This window comes from Prorops nasuta, unplaced genomic scaffold (assembly GCF_024137725.1).
Source record: "Prorops nasuta isolate Cenicafe-Biocafe unplaced genomic scaffold, Cenicafe_Pnas_1.2 PNAS00025, whole genome shotgun sequence".
NCBI classification, from domain to species: domain Eukaryota; kingdom Metazoa; phylum Arthropoda; class Insecta; order Hymenoptera; family Bethylidae; genus Prorops; species Prorops nasuta.
Window position 1 is genome coordinate 1,633,964 of NW_027116822.1, and position 16,165 is coordinate 1,650,128.

At 34.4% G+C, this 16,165-nt stretch overlaps 4 protein-coding genes and 1 long non-coding RNA gene across 6 annotated transcripts; all 5 read left to right on the forward strand.

Annotated features, from left to right (window-relative positions):
* The first annotated feature begins 266 nt into the window (after positions 1-266).
* On the forward strand, positions 267-6,158 carry LOC136782224 (uncharacterized). 2 transcript variants are annotated; one of them, XM_066741499.1, is made up of 4 exons: positions 267-441; positions 1,281-1,388; positions 1,797-2,413; positions 2,782-6,158. In XM_066741499.1, exons 1-3 carry the CDS (start codon positions 385-387, stop codon positions 2,379-2,381), a joined length of 750 nt encoding a protein of 249 aa, XP_066597596.1. In that variant the 5' UTR covers positions 267-384; the 3' UTR covers positions 2,382-2,413; positions 2,782-6,158. The 2 variants fall into 2 exon arrangements, with proteins under 2 accessions (XP_066597596.1, XP_066597595.1); XM_066741498.1 differs by having other exon boundaries at positions 270-441; positions 2,779-6,158.
* Positions 6,159-9,260: 3,102 nt separating this feature from the next.
* LOC136782040 (uncharacterized) lies at positions 9,261-10,809 on the forward strand. The gene is made up of 7 exons (XM_066741188.1): positions 9,261-9,410; positions 9,512-9,631; positions 9,713-9,830; positions 9,920-10,181; positions 10,243-10,365; positions 10,512-10,617; positions 10,693-10,809. Exons 1-7 carry the CDS (start codon positions 9,261-9,263, stop codon positions 10,807-10,809), a joined length of 996 nt encoding a protein of 331 aa, XP_066597285.1.
* Positions 10,810-11,813: 1,004 nt separating this feature from the next.
* LOC136782041 (uncharacterized) lies at positions 11,814-12,610 on the forward strand. The gene is made up of 5 exons (XM_066741190.1): positions 11,814-11,990; positions 12,060-12,179; positions 12,251-12,368; positions 12,431-12,543; positions 12,599-12,610. The coding sequence occupies exons 1-5, from the start codon at positions 11,814-11,816 to the stop codon at positions 12,608-12,610; spliced, it is 540 nt and encodes a 179-aa protein (XP_066597287.1).
* Positions 12,611-12,658: 48 nt separating this feature from the next.
* Positions 12,659-13,655, forward strand: LOC136782268 (odorant receptor 22c-like). The gene is made up of 6 exons (XM_066741583.1): positions 12,659-12,695; positions 12,814-12,942; positions 13,018-13,123; positions 13,198-13,310; positions 13,371-13,503; positions 13,571-13,655. Exons 1-6 carry the CDS (start codon positions 12,661-12,663, stop codon positions 13,619-13,621), a joined length of 567 nt encoding a protein of 188 aa, XP_066597680.1. The 5' UTR covers positions 12,659-12,660; the 3' UTR covers positions 13,622-13,655.
* A 1,619-nt stretch (positions 13,656-15,274) lies between these two features.
* On the forward strand, positions 15,275-15,838 carry LOC136782260 (uncharacterized). The gene is made up of 3 exons (XR_010824100.1): positions 15,275-15,483; positions 15,555-15,674; positions 15,748-15,838. It is a non-coding gene; the product is annotated as an uncharacterized lncRNA (long non-coding RNA).
* The last annotated feature ends 327 nt before the right edge of the window (positions 15,839-16,165 follow it).

A 16,165-nucleotide genomic window follows, 5' to 3' on the forward strand; every position in this document is an offset into this window, starting at 1 on the left:
GAAACTATGAACTAGGATACAGAGTGAGATTCTTTTATAAAGCGTAGATGATTTAAGGGATGATTATATCGGCAGATGCAGAATTCGGAATGAATTGAAATGGAAATGGTGCGTAGTCAGCACGATTTTGGGGTAGAAAAGAAAGGTGAGGGCAATAAAAGAGGGAAGAGGGAAGTGGTTGTTGCGTCGGGTCGCTACGCGTGCAGTTCTTCGAAACGGCGTAAGACGGCGCATTGAACTCCCGCTCTGAGTTTGACGACGTCACGTGACCCACGCTAACCGCCATCTTTGCTTATCGTATAAACAGTGCGACCGGGCTAAGCGTGAATTTTCGTGGCGAAACAGTGGTTTTCCAGTGTTTTTGAGTGATTCGAGTGGGAAGACATGTCGGACATAAAGACAGAGACCAAGAACGACAACAGTGTCGATGATGTAGCCAAGGTAAGAAGGCTGGAAAGCCAAGAAAGATCCTCGTCAAGCCGAGTTTTCATGCTGAGGCGGCGTGCGGTTGCTGAAATACGGGCCGACGCTGTGTGCCTCGTTAATTTTACCGCTTGTTGTTCGCATCGTTCACCTTCGACGATTCGTACCCCCTAATTAATGGACACATCACCATCCGATTACGACAGAGGCAATACTTATCGCCCCTATCTGCCCATTCAGTGATTTTTCAAAGCTACGCCGTTTGTCCTTCATTGGCAAAGATGGTGGATGTTTTTTATTTGCGACTCTCGTGACGATGGAGCCGCACGCCGCCGGCACTAGCTCAAAAAGGCGGGAAATCCCTGACCGGTTCGTCTTAATTGTGAAAAATGTCTCGTTTAAAATCACCCTCGACACTTGACTGACTCGTTTAATTCTCAAAATAGTCGTACCTGGCTCAAAATGGCGGGAAACTCAAATAAAAACAGAATTCCCCGAGGTTCAACGGTCCTTCATAATCTTATCGCGCGAGAAATTATCACAATCCGGCTTATATTTTTCCCCAGTCGCATTACGCTATTCTTTTCGCCAATTTCATTCTATATGATGGATCTTTATTCTCCCCTCTACTTGTTCCCCTAATTTTTACATTTTACTTATTTTTACGCGCCAAGCTACGACCTTATGGCGAGTATGGCGTTCGATTGATTGTTGTTGCTACTACTACTACTACTACTACTACTATTATCGCTACTACTACCATACTATCACACCATTACTACACTACCACTATTACAGCTGTTACTACCATACTATTTCCATATCCTCAAGGTATTCATTTTAATGCATTTTTTTAGGACCAATCAGTAGAGGAGAAACCTACACCGACGAAAAACAAACGTGGCGGTACCAAAAGACTTTCTACCTTGGAGAAAACAGCCAAGGAAGGAGAAGCCATAATAAAGGTGATTCTTTAAAAGAAAAATATCCATGTATCATTGTACTGTTCGTATGGTCTGTTTGGGGCACACTCTTATGTTCCAGGAACTCCCTCCCTCCTTTTCTCTCTTACTCTCATATATACGCACACATACTTTTCCCCAATTTCCCTCCGTTTCCCCTTTCCAGCCACTGTTCTTTGGCTTCTCCCCACCACACCTTTCTTCAATGCTTCGGCACAGCGGGGGCGGTAGTGGGGAAATCAGCTACTGGATGAAGTGCAAGAAGAATTAGCTTGGTGGGGGTTATCCCCACCACACTATCCTTTTCCGCGCCAAATTTAAAACTGATTTTTACTAACCACAATTCTTCCACAGCGCACGTAAAAACAGACATAAATTTCAAGTGAATTATAGCTCATTAATGTTCGACAGGGTTTGAACGCTGGTGAGGAGGTTGAAGGAAGAAGACGCACACGCAGTTCAGCCAGAGGTTTGACCTTGTCGACGCCGGTACCCTCACCCCCGAAGAAGGAAAAGAGGGACACCACCGCTGCCAGGCGCACCGGTGGTGGTGGTCGTGGACGAGGACGTCCAAAAAGGCAAGGAAAAGGCAGTGAAAATAATACAGACGAAGAGGTGGCGGCAAACAACAAAAATGAGAAGAACTCTGAGGAGGGTACAACAAAGATGGAGGTTGATGAAAATAAGGACGAGAAGGAGCACAAACCAGCAGAGAATGAGGAGAAAAATGCAGAAGTAACCGATGGTAAGGACACGAGTGAGAAAGCGCCTGAAGCCAATTCCAAAGAGGAAAAATCGACGGAAGAGTCAGAAAATTCTACGGATGAACCCAGTAAGCTGGCTGGTGTAAATGAGGAAAAGAAAGAGGAGGAAATTAAGGATAGTTCGGATTCGAGTCAGGATGCGACAGATGCAAACGAAGAAGCACCTCCGGCGACCTCTTCGGAGTCCCAAAATCCCTCCAACGCTACCACTGCTGAGGAAAATAAGGAATAACCTCCTTCTGCCTGTTTTACCACAACTCTCATGTAAGTGTACCAATAAATCGGTTAGAAAAAGTGGTGAATATTTCTGTATATCTACGGTGAAAGTACAATAAGTCGTGAGTCCAATTTTTTATCTAAATGACAATTGTACGCTTATTTATTGAGATTATTTCACTGCGTATGTGCCTAAAAATCTTAAACGTTAAAATAGCGTCTGAAAATCTTTAAAATACGTGTAACACTTTAGTAATTATTTTTTGTTGAATAGTGAGAAGGTTTTTTTAGTTTCTTAGAAGGAAAAAATTTTTGAGATACAACGTGTTGTACTTACAATGTGGATATATGTAAAATGTAGTATATCTTTCATTGCTATAATAATGAAATACTTGATTTTCTGTTTACTTCAGCAGGTATCAAGGCGGCGCACACATCGGGGTTCACAAATCAAATCCCCTTGTCTATTTTAACTAATTGACACCTACTTTGTACATCATTTGTCTAATCGACGAAATTCGGGTGCTCGGATTAACTTTTGTTCCATACGTGGTAAATAGCACGAGAGCTTACTGTCACCATGAGCTAAACTTTAAATTTCTTTATAAGAGAATATTTCTTTTTTTTATACCGTGCATGTTTTCATTTTGAGTTGTACTTTGTAATCTTTTTTAACTCGTCGCGTTGATTAGCCGATGATCGCAAGGTAAGGTGTAGAGCATACGTTGTTCATGTACAATAATAATATTATTGTAAAATATATTTAATATGGACTTATATAGAGAAAAGTTGTTTTCAAATCAGAACTGAAGCAAAGAGTACGAAAGTATTCGTATCTGATTTCAGATCTGATGTGGAAGTAGCTGAAATTAATTCGTACATAGCAAATTACTGTAATACCTTACTTATATATATAAATAACGACTGAATGAAGTGGAATTTATGAGAATGATGGTGAATTAAATTCTCTTTCCATGGAGTGCAGAAATAAAATTTCTAAATAACGCGTTTCTAGATATTCTATTACACGTCCTTCCTACTAACTTTAATAAAACGCTTTATAATTATTTTTGTTTTTATTCTTTTCTTGCTCAGTTGGTCAAATTGAAATTAAAGCTTAACGTACGATCATTCGTAAAATTAGGTAAATACTTTAAAGTTTGCAAAATACGATGCTTGAGTATCGTCGCGTTTTCTACTCTTATTTTATACGAGTTTATTTCTCTCACTTTTTCAGGCTATTTTTTATGCAATATTTTAAAAAGAAGAGAGTTATAGCGCGTGTGAGAGATAAAGAGGTTGTTTGAGAGAGAAAGAGAAAGAGAGGAGTTTTTTTATTTTACTTTAACTGGTCCAATATTAAATATGTTAATATTATTGTGTATTTGAACGGTTGTGAGTGTACAGATAGATTATATGATTGATGCACTATATTTAGAGTACCCACACTTAATGAGACACCGATCGAACAAGTTCAAGAGAACACAGACATCGCTTTAACATGTATAAGTGTGTGCAATTAAGACAAGATTTCGACAAAGTCGCGAGAGCATGTGATTTAATCATATATATGTGGAAGTCAAGCGAACGAAGTCTGACATTTTCTATTAATATAGACCCGTGAGATTATCTCTGGTCTTTATGCCAAATAAGTTTACCTACGATTGCATCGTGGCATATGTATAATGACTATTAAAGCATTTGATTTAAGTTTTGTATTTTGTAACGAATACCGAGCAGTCGAGCAGAGATTCTACTTCGAAAATCTGCTTCTGCCGACCAAACGACGAATACAACAATTATCGTTCGGAAAGAATATTTTTACACCTCGACAAAATGATGTAATCTGATTCGACTCGATATTATCAGTTCCAAAGCTCCAAAAAAATTGTTATTGGCATTGATTATTTTGCTTATATAGAATTATAGTAATATGCGAGAGAGAAACAGATTTGCCATTTCAAACGTTTTTTTTTTATGTAAGCTTGTCTCGACTTGCACGGATGTGGTTTTTGGCTGTGTGCGAAGCTAACAATAAGCTGAATTGAGGATTCATGTGTAAATAGTTGTGGATGGGGCTTCGTGTATGATATAAAATTCATTGTACCAGCTCCACTCGTTCTATCAGCCAATGGGCGAAAACCGCAGTTGTACATTTGTCGACGATAAAGAACACTTTGTTGTATATTACTAATAATAGAGAATAGCATAATACGAGTTTTACTTAAACAGAGAAATAAAATTTTATAACGATGCTTCGAGGAGGGCGTTATTAAGTTCGCTTCCAAGGACGCATATTGTATAATTTAATCGCTTTTATTTGTCTTGGTGTGGAAATGATTGTAAGGTTCGATATTAGATTTTGTATGAAGTATTTATGGGATTTGTAAGAATACCTGTTCTCGTTATTGTCTCTAGTGGCTAAGTGTTTTTACTTTAAATCGAGTGCTTCGACCGTCTATATGACCATGTTAAAAAACGAAAGAAAGCTAAGGATCGCACGCAACATTTGCGAGAATAACAAAATTATTGATTAATAATGATGATAATGGCGGAAAACTGTCACCGAGACTCCCTCGACTTCTCGTAATTTCCTATGGCCGAACGATCTTCCCAACCATCGATTTGTAGTTTAATCGTATATTTGTCGGTTATCAGATTGGTGTCTTTTCCAAGACTCGACACTCAATCGAGCATCACTTTTAAGCGTTTGGCAAATGATAATTTAAATAGCGTATAATCATGAAATCAGAATATGCAATTTGAACATCAATTCTGACTGCGACGACGAATTATGATTCAGATAGAAATGTAATAACTCATAAGAAATTTATGTTTCGTTTTGCTACCAATTATTTTATCTATACGAATCTTGCGCTTTTATTTCTTGAGATATTGTATATTTGGGTTTCTTTTAAGTATAAATGCAAATATACTGTAGTCATTCATAATTTGTTGTATCGATAGTGTATAATGAGCAGTTTTGAATTATATTAAAGCGAGATGATTTGCACAACTGACGAGTTGCCTTTATTCCTATACATTCTAGCGAGAAATGGAGGAAACACGATAGGAAGAAGGGAAGAAAAAACAAGCATTTTTTCTACCAGTCATTTTCCAAGTATTTTTTAGTCTACACGAATGAAAAACTGCATAAGGCTTGAATGTGACCTACGATGTGTAGATATACAGGAGGAGATTTTAAGACCTATGTAAGAGAGCGTTGGTAGCGTAACGTAGGCATGCAAAAGTGTTTTAGTGTCTCGTTGAGTGCGGCTTAGCTATAGTACGTTAGATTACATATTAGTTAAACGATTATTATGTCACCTACAAGAATTTTACATACTCGTTTTGCAACGGACCACCGAATCCTTGCAGAACGAGTATTTAAAGAGAACGAAACAATTATATTAGCGTTTTATCTTATTATTAACAAAAATATAAAATTATTAAGGAGTGACTTGCGAATGTAAGGCAGCCAATAGTTTTTATACATTCTATACTTTTCTTGGTTCGGGTCAAATTTTCCTTTTCTACTGAATTTATCCCTAGTATTTATGGCAGCGTAAGATCCGCGTCTTATACAAATTAGGTATATGTACTTAGCGATATATACCTACCAATAATCAATGATTCTGTTACACTTAATGACTGCTACATTTATTACAAATAATCGTGAGCAGAATGAGCATGAAAACGAAACTGACGAGTGTCGTCCATGGATAATTCTTAATCGAACTTTTGTAACAAAATTGCTTCGATCAATAAATAAAATCAATAAAATCTGTCTTAATCAAGCCTATTTCACTCAAGACCCGTTCTTCGTTTAAATCCAAATTGCTTCTCGCTGGTCAAACCGATTAAGACACATTTGTTGTTTTTTTTTTATTTTCATTTTGATTATGTAAAACAATTGTAGAAAATTTAAGAGCGTTGTTTTTAAGTTTCTCTGTACACGCAGTATGGTTCGTCGAGTCGTGCGCAGAATCGAGCGAAAAGGGAAGCGCGAACGAGAAATTCTGTTGTAGTTGCGGGCCGAGGCTCAAAGAGAAAGCACGCGTGTGCTCGTTTCTCCAATCGTTAGCTCGATCTGCGAACGCCGATGAAGTTTTTAATTTTAAGCTTCTCATCGAATTTTTATTTTTCATAAAAAATTATGTCATCCGGAGTGTGGACCATCGATCAACGATCTATGGATCCTGATCCAGTAGCGGGGAATTTGTTCACCATCTACCAGCCCCGTTTCGTCGATCCACCAATCGAATCCACGACGTTCCATCTTTATTACGAACGCTGCATCGAAGGAGCTGAAAAAATGCACTGAAAACGTGCCTGATCATCGAGGATATCAGCAGCGAACACGTGGAGCAAGAATCGTGTTTGGAATTAAAAGTGCATCGCTGGATACCGAAAATTCCATCGATGGAGTGCGTCGAGTCGAATTCTTCGGGAAAAAATTATTAACGTTGGGACTTTGAGGAATCTCGCAGGGAATAAAGTCACGTAGTGTTCTGAAATTGATTAGAGAACAGCTTTTATAATTGGATTGTTGTAAAATTATATATAAGGAACTCTGTGGTTTTCTTCAGCCTCTCGTGGCTCCTGGTAGCAATTGTAGTTTAGTGTGCAAACTTTTGTAAAATAGGGAGAGTGATAGGACAGAGTTTGCTGGATGTACCAGGGATGCCCTGAGAAGGTACAAAGGGATGAGACCAGGAAGGACAAAGGGACGATTGTTTGTACGAATGGGTGGATGGTTACAGTGACCTTGAAAGTTGTAGGGAAGAGCGACTAATATGTTGATGTTGGTGGTAGGATCGATTGTGTTTGGCCTAGAGCTTCGGTAGGACTTGGCACGCGAGAAATGCTTAAGCTGCGAACTGCAAAAGAGTCCTTCTAACGAAATTTACTTGGAGAACGAATCAGGGGCAGCACGCGAGGCCTCTGAAAGTCTGCTGCACGTGTCAATCTGCCGCACGTGTTTTTTCAATTTGCAAGTGAGTTATAAATTGTAAGATCGTAATTTAATTTTTAATTAGATTTAATTTGGTGACACTTGTGTTAAATGTTCACTATATATGTTTCTTAAAAATATAGTCGTAGAAGTTAAGAAAAATTTGTGTTACTTCAATAGACGTTTCGAGCATTATCCTAGATTTAACCAGCGTATATAAGTTTTAGCGTGACGTTGGAAAATTTTTCTTAAAAATATGCAATTCTTTATCGTCTTATCATGTATTGATAAATCACTCTTGTTATAATTAACAAACTGCGTACAGGAAGTTTGGTCCTGTGTAATTTTCAGGATCTTCTGTTACTTTTTTATACTTTTTCATAATTATACAATCTGTCATTTATGAAAGCTGTCGTGTGTCACTCCTGAAACATTAAATTAATTTGTTTAATAAGCGAATAATTTTATTATTGTTATATATTTTGTTATAAGCTGTTTATAATACTTACTGATCAGAGCTGTATTACACAGACTGCCTTGTAAAAGTAATTCAGAATGTTTTTGGTATTTTATACTTCATTTATCAAAATATCGTTCATTTGAAGAGTTAAATCAGATTAAGAGTAAATGTACACTATATTATATACAGGGTGGAGTTATAATTCAGTTTACCTTGAAAATCTTCATTTGTAAAGATACGAAGGAATGTTCTCATGGGTAGAGGCATACCAGAAGATTTCAAGGTCATCACTGGCAGAACATTTTTTAAATATTTTTATAAATAGCAGAGATATTAAAGGAACACAAAATTATTACTCCACCCTATGTAACACGAGTATTTGTTAGTTGGTTGCATTTAGTACTGGAGTAGCTTCAAATGAAAGGTAACAAATTGCAAATGCTTACCACTCTGCCAACTTATGGCTTAATTTGAAAGTGATGCATGTAGATAGTACGTCGGTCTGCACTCTCTTGGCTCGAGTGCTCATAAATTTCGATTAGAGGCAGCAGCAATTAACTCGTTTCCTGTAACTTCTTCTATAAACTGCACAAAGAGCCTTCCAATCACTCAATGACGCTCTACGAATTTCTCTCAGATAATCGCATATATACTCCGTTACATACACTCCCCCCCCTTTACACGACACCCTGTATATTTTTAAGTGCAATAACAACTATAAAATCGAACAGGTATGCAAAGAAAATTCTTGAAACTAAAATACTCACAAAGAGAGCATTTAAAAAAAGTTATATCAAGTTTAGAAAATTTTTAATTGCCTCGTCCAGTTGATAGCTTTAAAAAGTACTGCTAAATTACTAAAAAAAAGCTTTCGAGCGTCAAAAAGGGGACTGCTGCAGAAACTTGCACTGTTATACACAAAATGTATATTTGTCAGCTTAACATAGCTCCAGGGAACAATAGAATCTCTATGATTGTTTGGGTCACTCCCTAATAATTACAAAACTCGATGCTAAAACGTCAAATCTGTATTCAGTACGATAAAGAAAACTTGGAGCCATCGAAGAGTGCGAAGCGAGTATAAGAGAAAACTGTTCGTAGACATGCGCAAAAAGCGGTGGATTAAAATTTATATCCAGCGAGGAGAAAACTAGGGGGATAAATCTTTATTTATTAAAAAGTTTTAAAAGGAAGGAGAGAAAATTGGCGAAAAATTATGTTATTGCAGGCCTTCGGTACTTACAGGTGATTTAAAGAGCTATTTTTTCTCCTGAATTTATCATAAAAACTTTTCTCCCCTTTTTATTACGCTCCAAAATAGAAAGGCGAGGGTAATTACACTTGGAGGAAAAATACAATGTCAGAATTGCCAAGTTCAAAGCGATGCATTAATAATTTAATGTTCGGAGGTTTATAGTTGATGGAAGTGTGATAAAATTGCTGAGAAATTGCTGAGAAATTGCTGATATATCAGTACAGCAATGGATTCAGTGCCAATGCAATACTACAATTTAAATAAAATACTCCTACAAATGATTGGACTTTGGCCAGATCAGAGTGGATGTCGATTCACCAAATGGTCACTCAGGATTGGATACAATTGCTTCTTTCTGTTTGGTTTAATTTCAGTGGTATATCTCGTCTCTCTATTATTCATTATCTTATATAATTTGATGAAAAAACAATTCTCCTATAATTTTATTTTAATATGAACGTGAATTGTGTGTTTTAGTTAGAATTTTTTATTCACCATAATTTTAAATTTGAAAGACTGATCGAGATGCTACCAGTCTCCGTGGCACTGTTTGTATTAATCTTCACGAATGTAGTATTTTATATGAAAGAGGATTGTGTAAGTACAGAATATATTTTTAAAATTAAATAATCGATTAAACGATGCACAAGATTAATGATTTATCACTGTTTCGATCAGTTTATGTTGTTGTGGCAACAAATGATGGACGATTGGTCCTTGGAAAGGAGTGAGGAAGAGTTAAAGATTAAAATGTACTTTGCCTCGGTTTCTCACACAGTTATCAAAATAATTTCGTGTAAGGATTTATATATATACATATATTATAGTAATAAATTAAGAAGTTAAAATAATCTTGCTGAGAAATAATAAATTTTTTTATTTCAGCTCTGATGACATTTGGTGTAATTTGCTTTATAGCAATTACAACGAACATGTCGAAAATTCTTGATTTTCTATCACCCCTCAATGAAACTCGTAGTCCATTGCTACCTTTCCCAGTTATGTTCATTTTTGACGAGAATTCTTATTATATCATTCTCTTTCTTCAGCATTTCATTGTAGTTTTAAGCTTTTTTTACGGTGTGATTTTACTCATCACTTTTATTACTTACGTGGTTAATGTTTATGGAATGTTCACTGAGATTGGGTAAGCTATTGATAAGTGATATATAAAAAATTGTTTTTTTTCATTAAAATTAATTTTTTAGCTATAAACTGCGAAGTGCTTTGCCAAATAACATGGAATTTTCGAGGGAGACGATTGGGAGCAACGATGAAATGTACTACAAGTCCATGTGTTTGTGCATCGAGCAACATAATAAAGCTATACAGTTAGTATCGAATATTAACAATTAATTTTGCAATAGAAATCTTGCGTTTTGTCAACAAATTAATTCTAGGATTTTTTTATATCTTTCAAAAGTTTAAATTTTTTACTCTGATTTCTTTAATGAGTAATTCAATATTTTCTGTAAAGATTTGCAAAAATTATAGACGAGTACTATGGAATAGCCTTTGCTACTGTGTTGATATCACTGATTTTCATGGCTAGTCCAACCCTTTTTACTCTGGGGGATGTTGAAGTGAGTTTGTTTTTTTCTTCTAATTACTGCAATTAAAAGAGAACATTTTATTAATTAATTAAATTCCTTGTTCAGCTGGTGGATTACAAATCATCAGCAGAGATAGTCTGCATAGTATGTTTCTTTTTCGTGATCAGTTATATTGGTCAAAAATTGATTGATTTGAGTGTGGAGGTTGGGGACAGAGCGTGAGTGCCATTAAAATTAATTATTATGAAAAAATTGAAAAATATATATCTCAAGCAAATAATAATCTTTTACATTCATTCTTCGATCAGGTACGAGAGTCGATGGTACCTTTGCTCGCCAAAATTACAAATGCTCATTGTAATTGTAATAAGAAGATCAGACATACCTTGCCAAATTTCTGCTTTCAATTTGTACATTCTATCTTTTCCATGTTTTCGTATGGTACGTGTTATACCATTTTTTCTATAATTCTTAATTGCATCCCTCTGTTACTCGATAAATATTACACTAATTACAGGTACTGCAAACTGCTGTCTCCATTGGTATGACCCTCAAACAATTTCGATAAACATTTAACAATTAAGAATAATTAAAAAACTTGAAACAAAAAATTATAATTAATTCATCCTTGATATAATCTTAGGAAGAGAATTTCTTTTTAATCATAAACTGTATTAAACACGTGTATAACTCCTGTAAGTGTCTGAATAAATTTGGTCTGAATATAATAGTACAGAAGGACAAAGTTAGGAGGATGGAAAAGGGAGGTGAGTTCTCGTCGAAGGTCGTAGGAAAAGTGAGAAGACGTAAAGTTATACGCATGTGCACAATTTACATTTAAAATGGGAAATACGATAGAACGATATTCCATCTAAGACTCTTTAATAATTCATTGTGGAATCAGAGAAACGCTGTAAGAAAATAGAATTTATTTCATTGTAACTATAGAGGTAAAAGTTTTTGGATGCGGTATAAATATGATTATGAGAGAATTTTCAATTTCTATTATTATTATTATATCGTGGATTATCGTGGCCAGAGGGGGTCGATTACCTCTCATGGACGAAGAATTAATTAATTATATCGAGCAATGTCAGCTCTGCCAAGTTTAAACAGAGGCACGACGCTCTTTCGGAGTAACCGAGTAATTTTCTCGGTAGTGCAACGTGGAAGGTCTTTGCGACGAGTTCGAAAGGTCTGGGCAATTGAGAAAAAATAGACAGAAGATGATCGTGGATAAAAAACCTACCAATCTCATATTGGATCGCATTCCAATGCAATTTTATAAAGTAAATCAGATTCTTGGTACTTTGGCAGGTCAATGGCCTTTCCAAGGAAGAGTCTTTAAATGGTTTGTTTTTTCTCTTATCACTGGACTTACGGTTTTTTGCTGTTGTATGCAGGTACTTTGGATGTTTGACGAATCTGCTGAGAGTGAGATTGAGGTAATTCATGTGACCTTGAATTTTTAGACGGTCTATGTGTTTGAAATTAATTTCGAATTGCAACTACTTATTCAAATAATACCAATTCTGGCTTGTTTGCTCTTCTTACTGTTGATCAATCTTGTATTGTTTTGGAAACGCAACGAAGTTCGTATTTTGGAAATAATTATAAAAATTTATTTAATGTTGAGGGTTTTGCAATTAAAATTTAATTATAGTGCAAACATTTGTGGGAGATTATAGCTGATGATTGGGCTTCTGAGAGAACAACGGAAGAGACGAGGATCAAGGAGAGTTTAGCCAGATTGAGTCATCTTATATCTAAAGCTTTGACACGTGAGAGGTTTCTTATTAGAGTTTAATTTTTAGCTTTAACAATTATCTGCAATTTCTTACAGTTACAGTGGGAGTAGGAACTGTGCTATTCATAATAGTATCTTCGTGCATGTCACAAATTTACGATATTATCCAACCTATAAATGGGACTCGTCCAATCATGCTACCATTCCCAGTTAGCTCTTATTTCGACCACGAAGAGTTTTATTTAGGGTTTCTTATTTTTCAAGAAATTGTTATAATTTTTTCTGTGATATGTGGTTTGGCGTGTCAGACCAATCTGTGCATGTATATGATGCATAATTATGGAATGATTTACGTGTTAGGGTAAGCTTTGCATAATCCTAGACAAAGGTTGGCAGATTTTATTCTATTTTTTATTAAAGCTATTAGAATCCTTATAACAGGATTATTTGGGAAGAGAATTTTATTTAAAATTTCTTAGATATCGTCTGGAAAATGCCATACCAAAATCAAAACTTCAGGATTTGTCATGGATTCCTTGCGAAGAAGTTGACAAAGATTTTCGTGAGTCCCTCTTCATCTGTATTCAACGACATACTACTATGTACAAGTTGGTATAGTTATATAGATGTACTCCCAATATTCCTCTGGTTCATTATAATTTAGAGGATTTTATTTTTTGGAGGTTCAATGCTACTATGATGGCTTGTTATGGACCTATATTTGCTGCACTTCTTTTGGTGATACTTATTTTTTTAAGCCCAACTCTTGTGCAAATTATGACTGTGGAAGTGAGCATTGAAACTAGAAATTTAATGGCTTATCAAGTGTAAAAAATTAATTCAGATTTTTAACTTTTATTTAGCTGTTGGATTATAAAGCAGTAGTTGCAGTCATTCTGGTAATTTCCTTTTTATTCATTAATTGTTTTATCGGACAAACCTTGATAGATCTGAGCTCGAGTATTTTTGAAAAAGCGTGAGTAAAATAATTGAAATGTTTAAGGGATGACTATATATTGACTTATATCACTTGCAGATACGATAGCTCGTGGTATCACTGCTCGCCGCATTTGCAAAAGCTTTTACTACTTATCATGCGTCGTTCTGATAAGCCTTGTCATATTGGATTCTACGACATATACGTAGTGTCCTTTTTATTTTTTCGATCGGTAAGAGAGTGTTAAATAACAAAATTATTGTTTTAATTAAATTTTAATTATCGTCTACTTTTTTAAGGTTTTGCAGACTAGCATTTCTTACTGCATGGTTCTGAAACAATTTCAATAGCAATATTGTAGAATATGCTTACATATATTTATGATGCATTATACAACCAACTTTCGTTATTATATAATGTAAATTCGATTAACAATTACGAATATTAATAAGGTTACTCGTGTATTGATAGTCACTGCATATTTGACTTCTAATCACCTATATTTTTTCTAATGTTAAATTAGTTCACTAGTTTTGCATTGTTTCAATGTTTTTTAATTTAATTATTGTATATACCACTATGATTTTTCTTATAAAAAATTAATAGTTTCAAATTGTTTAACTAAGGCAACAATATGTACGTAAATTTTGATTTATTTATTAGCTATTAGTTTGATAAATTTGCGAGTATATTCAGTGGCTTATGTTGAACATTCAAATATATGTAATATTATACCTCCACTTTTTTATAACTGTTTTTTATGTTATGACTTTATCCATCATCTTTATCACTTGTTCAACATTTATGGAATTTTTTTGAGATAGGGTAAGTTATCACTCGCTGTAAAAAATTCAATCTTCATTTCATTAAAATTAATTTCTTAATTGTTATTACCCTGTGTCCTTTATGAGTCATCGTGGTACTTTCTAAGGAGACAAAGGGGATTTATTAATAAAATATAATAAATGCCCAGTTTTTTATATGTGTTAAAGAACAAAAAAAGCAATATAAATAGTATAAGTAATAATAATTAATATTTTTCATAAAATTCTATGATTTAGTCATAAACTATATTTTGAATATACTCCACGAATTTTACCATTTCAATATTAATTAAATTTCTAATCAATTAAATTTTTTCTCCAAAATTTTTGTAAATGATTGAGGAGTACTGTAGACTACTCGTGGCTGCTCTGTTAATATCTGCATTGAGTTGCAAACAAGCCCAACGCTTTTTACATTGAAGGACGTAGAAATAAATTTCATTGCTTTTTCTATATTTAAAAATATTATTAGATGATAATATTTTGTTAATTAATAAAAATTCTTTACTCAGCTGATATATTATAAATCAGTAGTAGAGGTATATGTATATGTATAGCTTATTATAAAATTCTTTTATCACTCCACAAATATTTCACTATTTTCAGAAACTGTAAACAGTGGTTTTTTGGCACGACATTTAAACAATTTTGATAAATATTTAACAACAGATAATGCAAAACTAAATATTTATGAACAAATTTATTCTCCATGTAATGGAAGAAAATACGAACTTACCTGTGTATCAAGAAAATAGTAGAGCTCTCGTTGGAGGTAGTAGAAAAAGTGAGAGTATGTAGAGATATACGCATGTGCAAACTTGACGTTTAAATGAAAAATACGACAAAACGATACTCCACCGTAACTCTTTAAAAATTCATTGGAATAAGAGAAGAGCTATATATGAAAATAAAATTTATTTCATTTTAACCATAGACAAAAGTTTCTCCAGTATATAAGATTACATATATGATTTTAAGAGAAGTTAAAAATTGTACAATTATTAAAGTAGATTATTATAGTATGGACGATCGATAATCTCTCATGGACGAAGAATTAATTAATTATATCGAGCAATGCGAGACTTTTCAAGTTTAAATAGAGACTCGATACTCTTTTGGTGTGACCGAGTAATTCTCTCAATAGTACAACGCGGAAGGTCTTTGCGACAGGTTGAAAGGTCTGGGGAATAAAGAAAAAAGAGGCAGAAGAGATGATTGGAGATGAAGAACCTATCCATCTTAAATTGGGTCGAATCCCAATGCGATTTTACAAATTAAATGAGATTCTTTGCACTTTGGCTGGCCAATGGCCTTTTCAAAGAAAAGAGATTAATTTTCTTATTGTGCTTATTATTACAATTTTTGCATTCCTGGCCTGTTGTATGCAGGTATGTTGGATATTTTTCATATATTCACTGCGAGTGAAAGTGATTAAGTTTTTTAACCTTTTTATTTCAAGACCCTCTATCTGATTGAAATTAAATTTGCAATTAAAAAAGTTATTCAATTTCTACCAGTTGCGATTGCTCTTTATGGTATATTTGTCACCAATATATTATTTTTCTGGAAACGTAAAGAAGTTGGTATATTTATAAATAGCACTACTAAAATGTTCTTAATATTTAATTATATCTAATCAAACTTGATTATAGAACAAAAACTTATGGGAAATCATATTGGATGATTGGGCTTCTGAGAGAACAATGGAAGAAACTATGATCAAAGAAAGTTTAGCTAAATTGGGGGATCTTATAACTAAAGCAATAACATGTAAGAGCTGTTTTTTTTTAAACATAATCAATAGATTTAAGAGTTATTTGAAATTTCTTGCAGTTATATTAGGAGTAGGAACTGTGATATTCGCAATCGTAACTTCGTTCTTGTCACAAATTTACGATATTATCGCACCTATAAATGGAACCCACCCACCAATGTTACCCTTTCCAGTTATTGCTATGTTTGACCATGAAGAATATTTTTTAACGTGTCTTCTTTTTCAAGAAATTTGTGTGATATTGGTTATGATATGTGCTATAGCTGGTCAGACATCTATATGCATGTTTTCAATGC

Bases quoted from the DNA above. Each gene is read 5' to 3' on its own strand.
- LOC136782224 (XM_066741499.1), top strand. From the start codon at position 385: ATGTCGGACATAAAGACAGAGACCAAGAACGACAACAGTGTCGATGAT. The intron at 442-1,280 runs GTAAGAAGGCTG...GCATTTTTTTAG, and splicing joins GTGTCGATGATGTAGCCAAG to GACCAATCAGTAGAGGAGAA. The intron at 1,389-1,796 runs GTGATTCTTTAA...AATGTTCGACAG, and splicing joins AAGGAGAAGCCATAATAAAG to GGTTTGAACGCTGGTGAGGA.
- LOC136782040 (XM_066741188.1), top strand. From the start codon at position 9,261: ATGGATTCAGTGCCAATGCAATACTACAATTTAAATAAAATACTCCTA. The intron at 9,831-9,919 runs GTAAGGATTTAT...TTTTTATTTCAG, and splicing joins AGTTATCAAAATAATTTCGT to CTCTGATGACATTTGGTGTA. The intron at 10,366-10,511 runs GTTAGTATCGAA...TTTTCTGTAAAG, and splicing joins CAACATAATAAAGCTATACA to ATTTGCAAAAATTATAGACG.
- LOC136782041 (XM_066741190.1), top strand. From the start codon at position 11,814: ATGATCGTGGATAAAAAACCTACCAATCTCATATTGGATCGCATTCCA. The intron at 12,180-12,250 runs GTTCGTATTTTG...ATTTAATTATAG, and splicing joins TGTTTTGGAAACGCAACGAA to TGCAAACATTTGTGGGAGAT. The intron at 12,369-12,430 runs GTGAGAGGTTTC...AATTTCTTACAG, and splicing joins TATATCTAAAGCTTTGACAC to TTACAGTGGGAGTAGGAACT.
- LOC136782268 (XM_066741583.1), top strand. From the start codon at position 12,661: ATGATGCATAATTATGGAATGATTTACGTGTTAGG. The intron at 13,311-13,370 runs GTGAGTAAAATA...TATCACTTGCAG, and splicing joins TCGAGTATTTTTGAAAAAGC to ATACGATAGCTCGTGGTATC. The intron at 13,504-13,570 runs GTAAGAGAGTGT...TACTTTTTTAAG, and splicing joins CCTTTTTATTTTTTCGATCG to GTTTTGCAGACTAGCATTTC.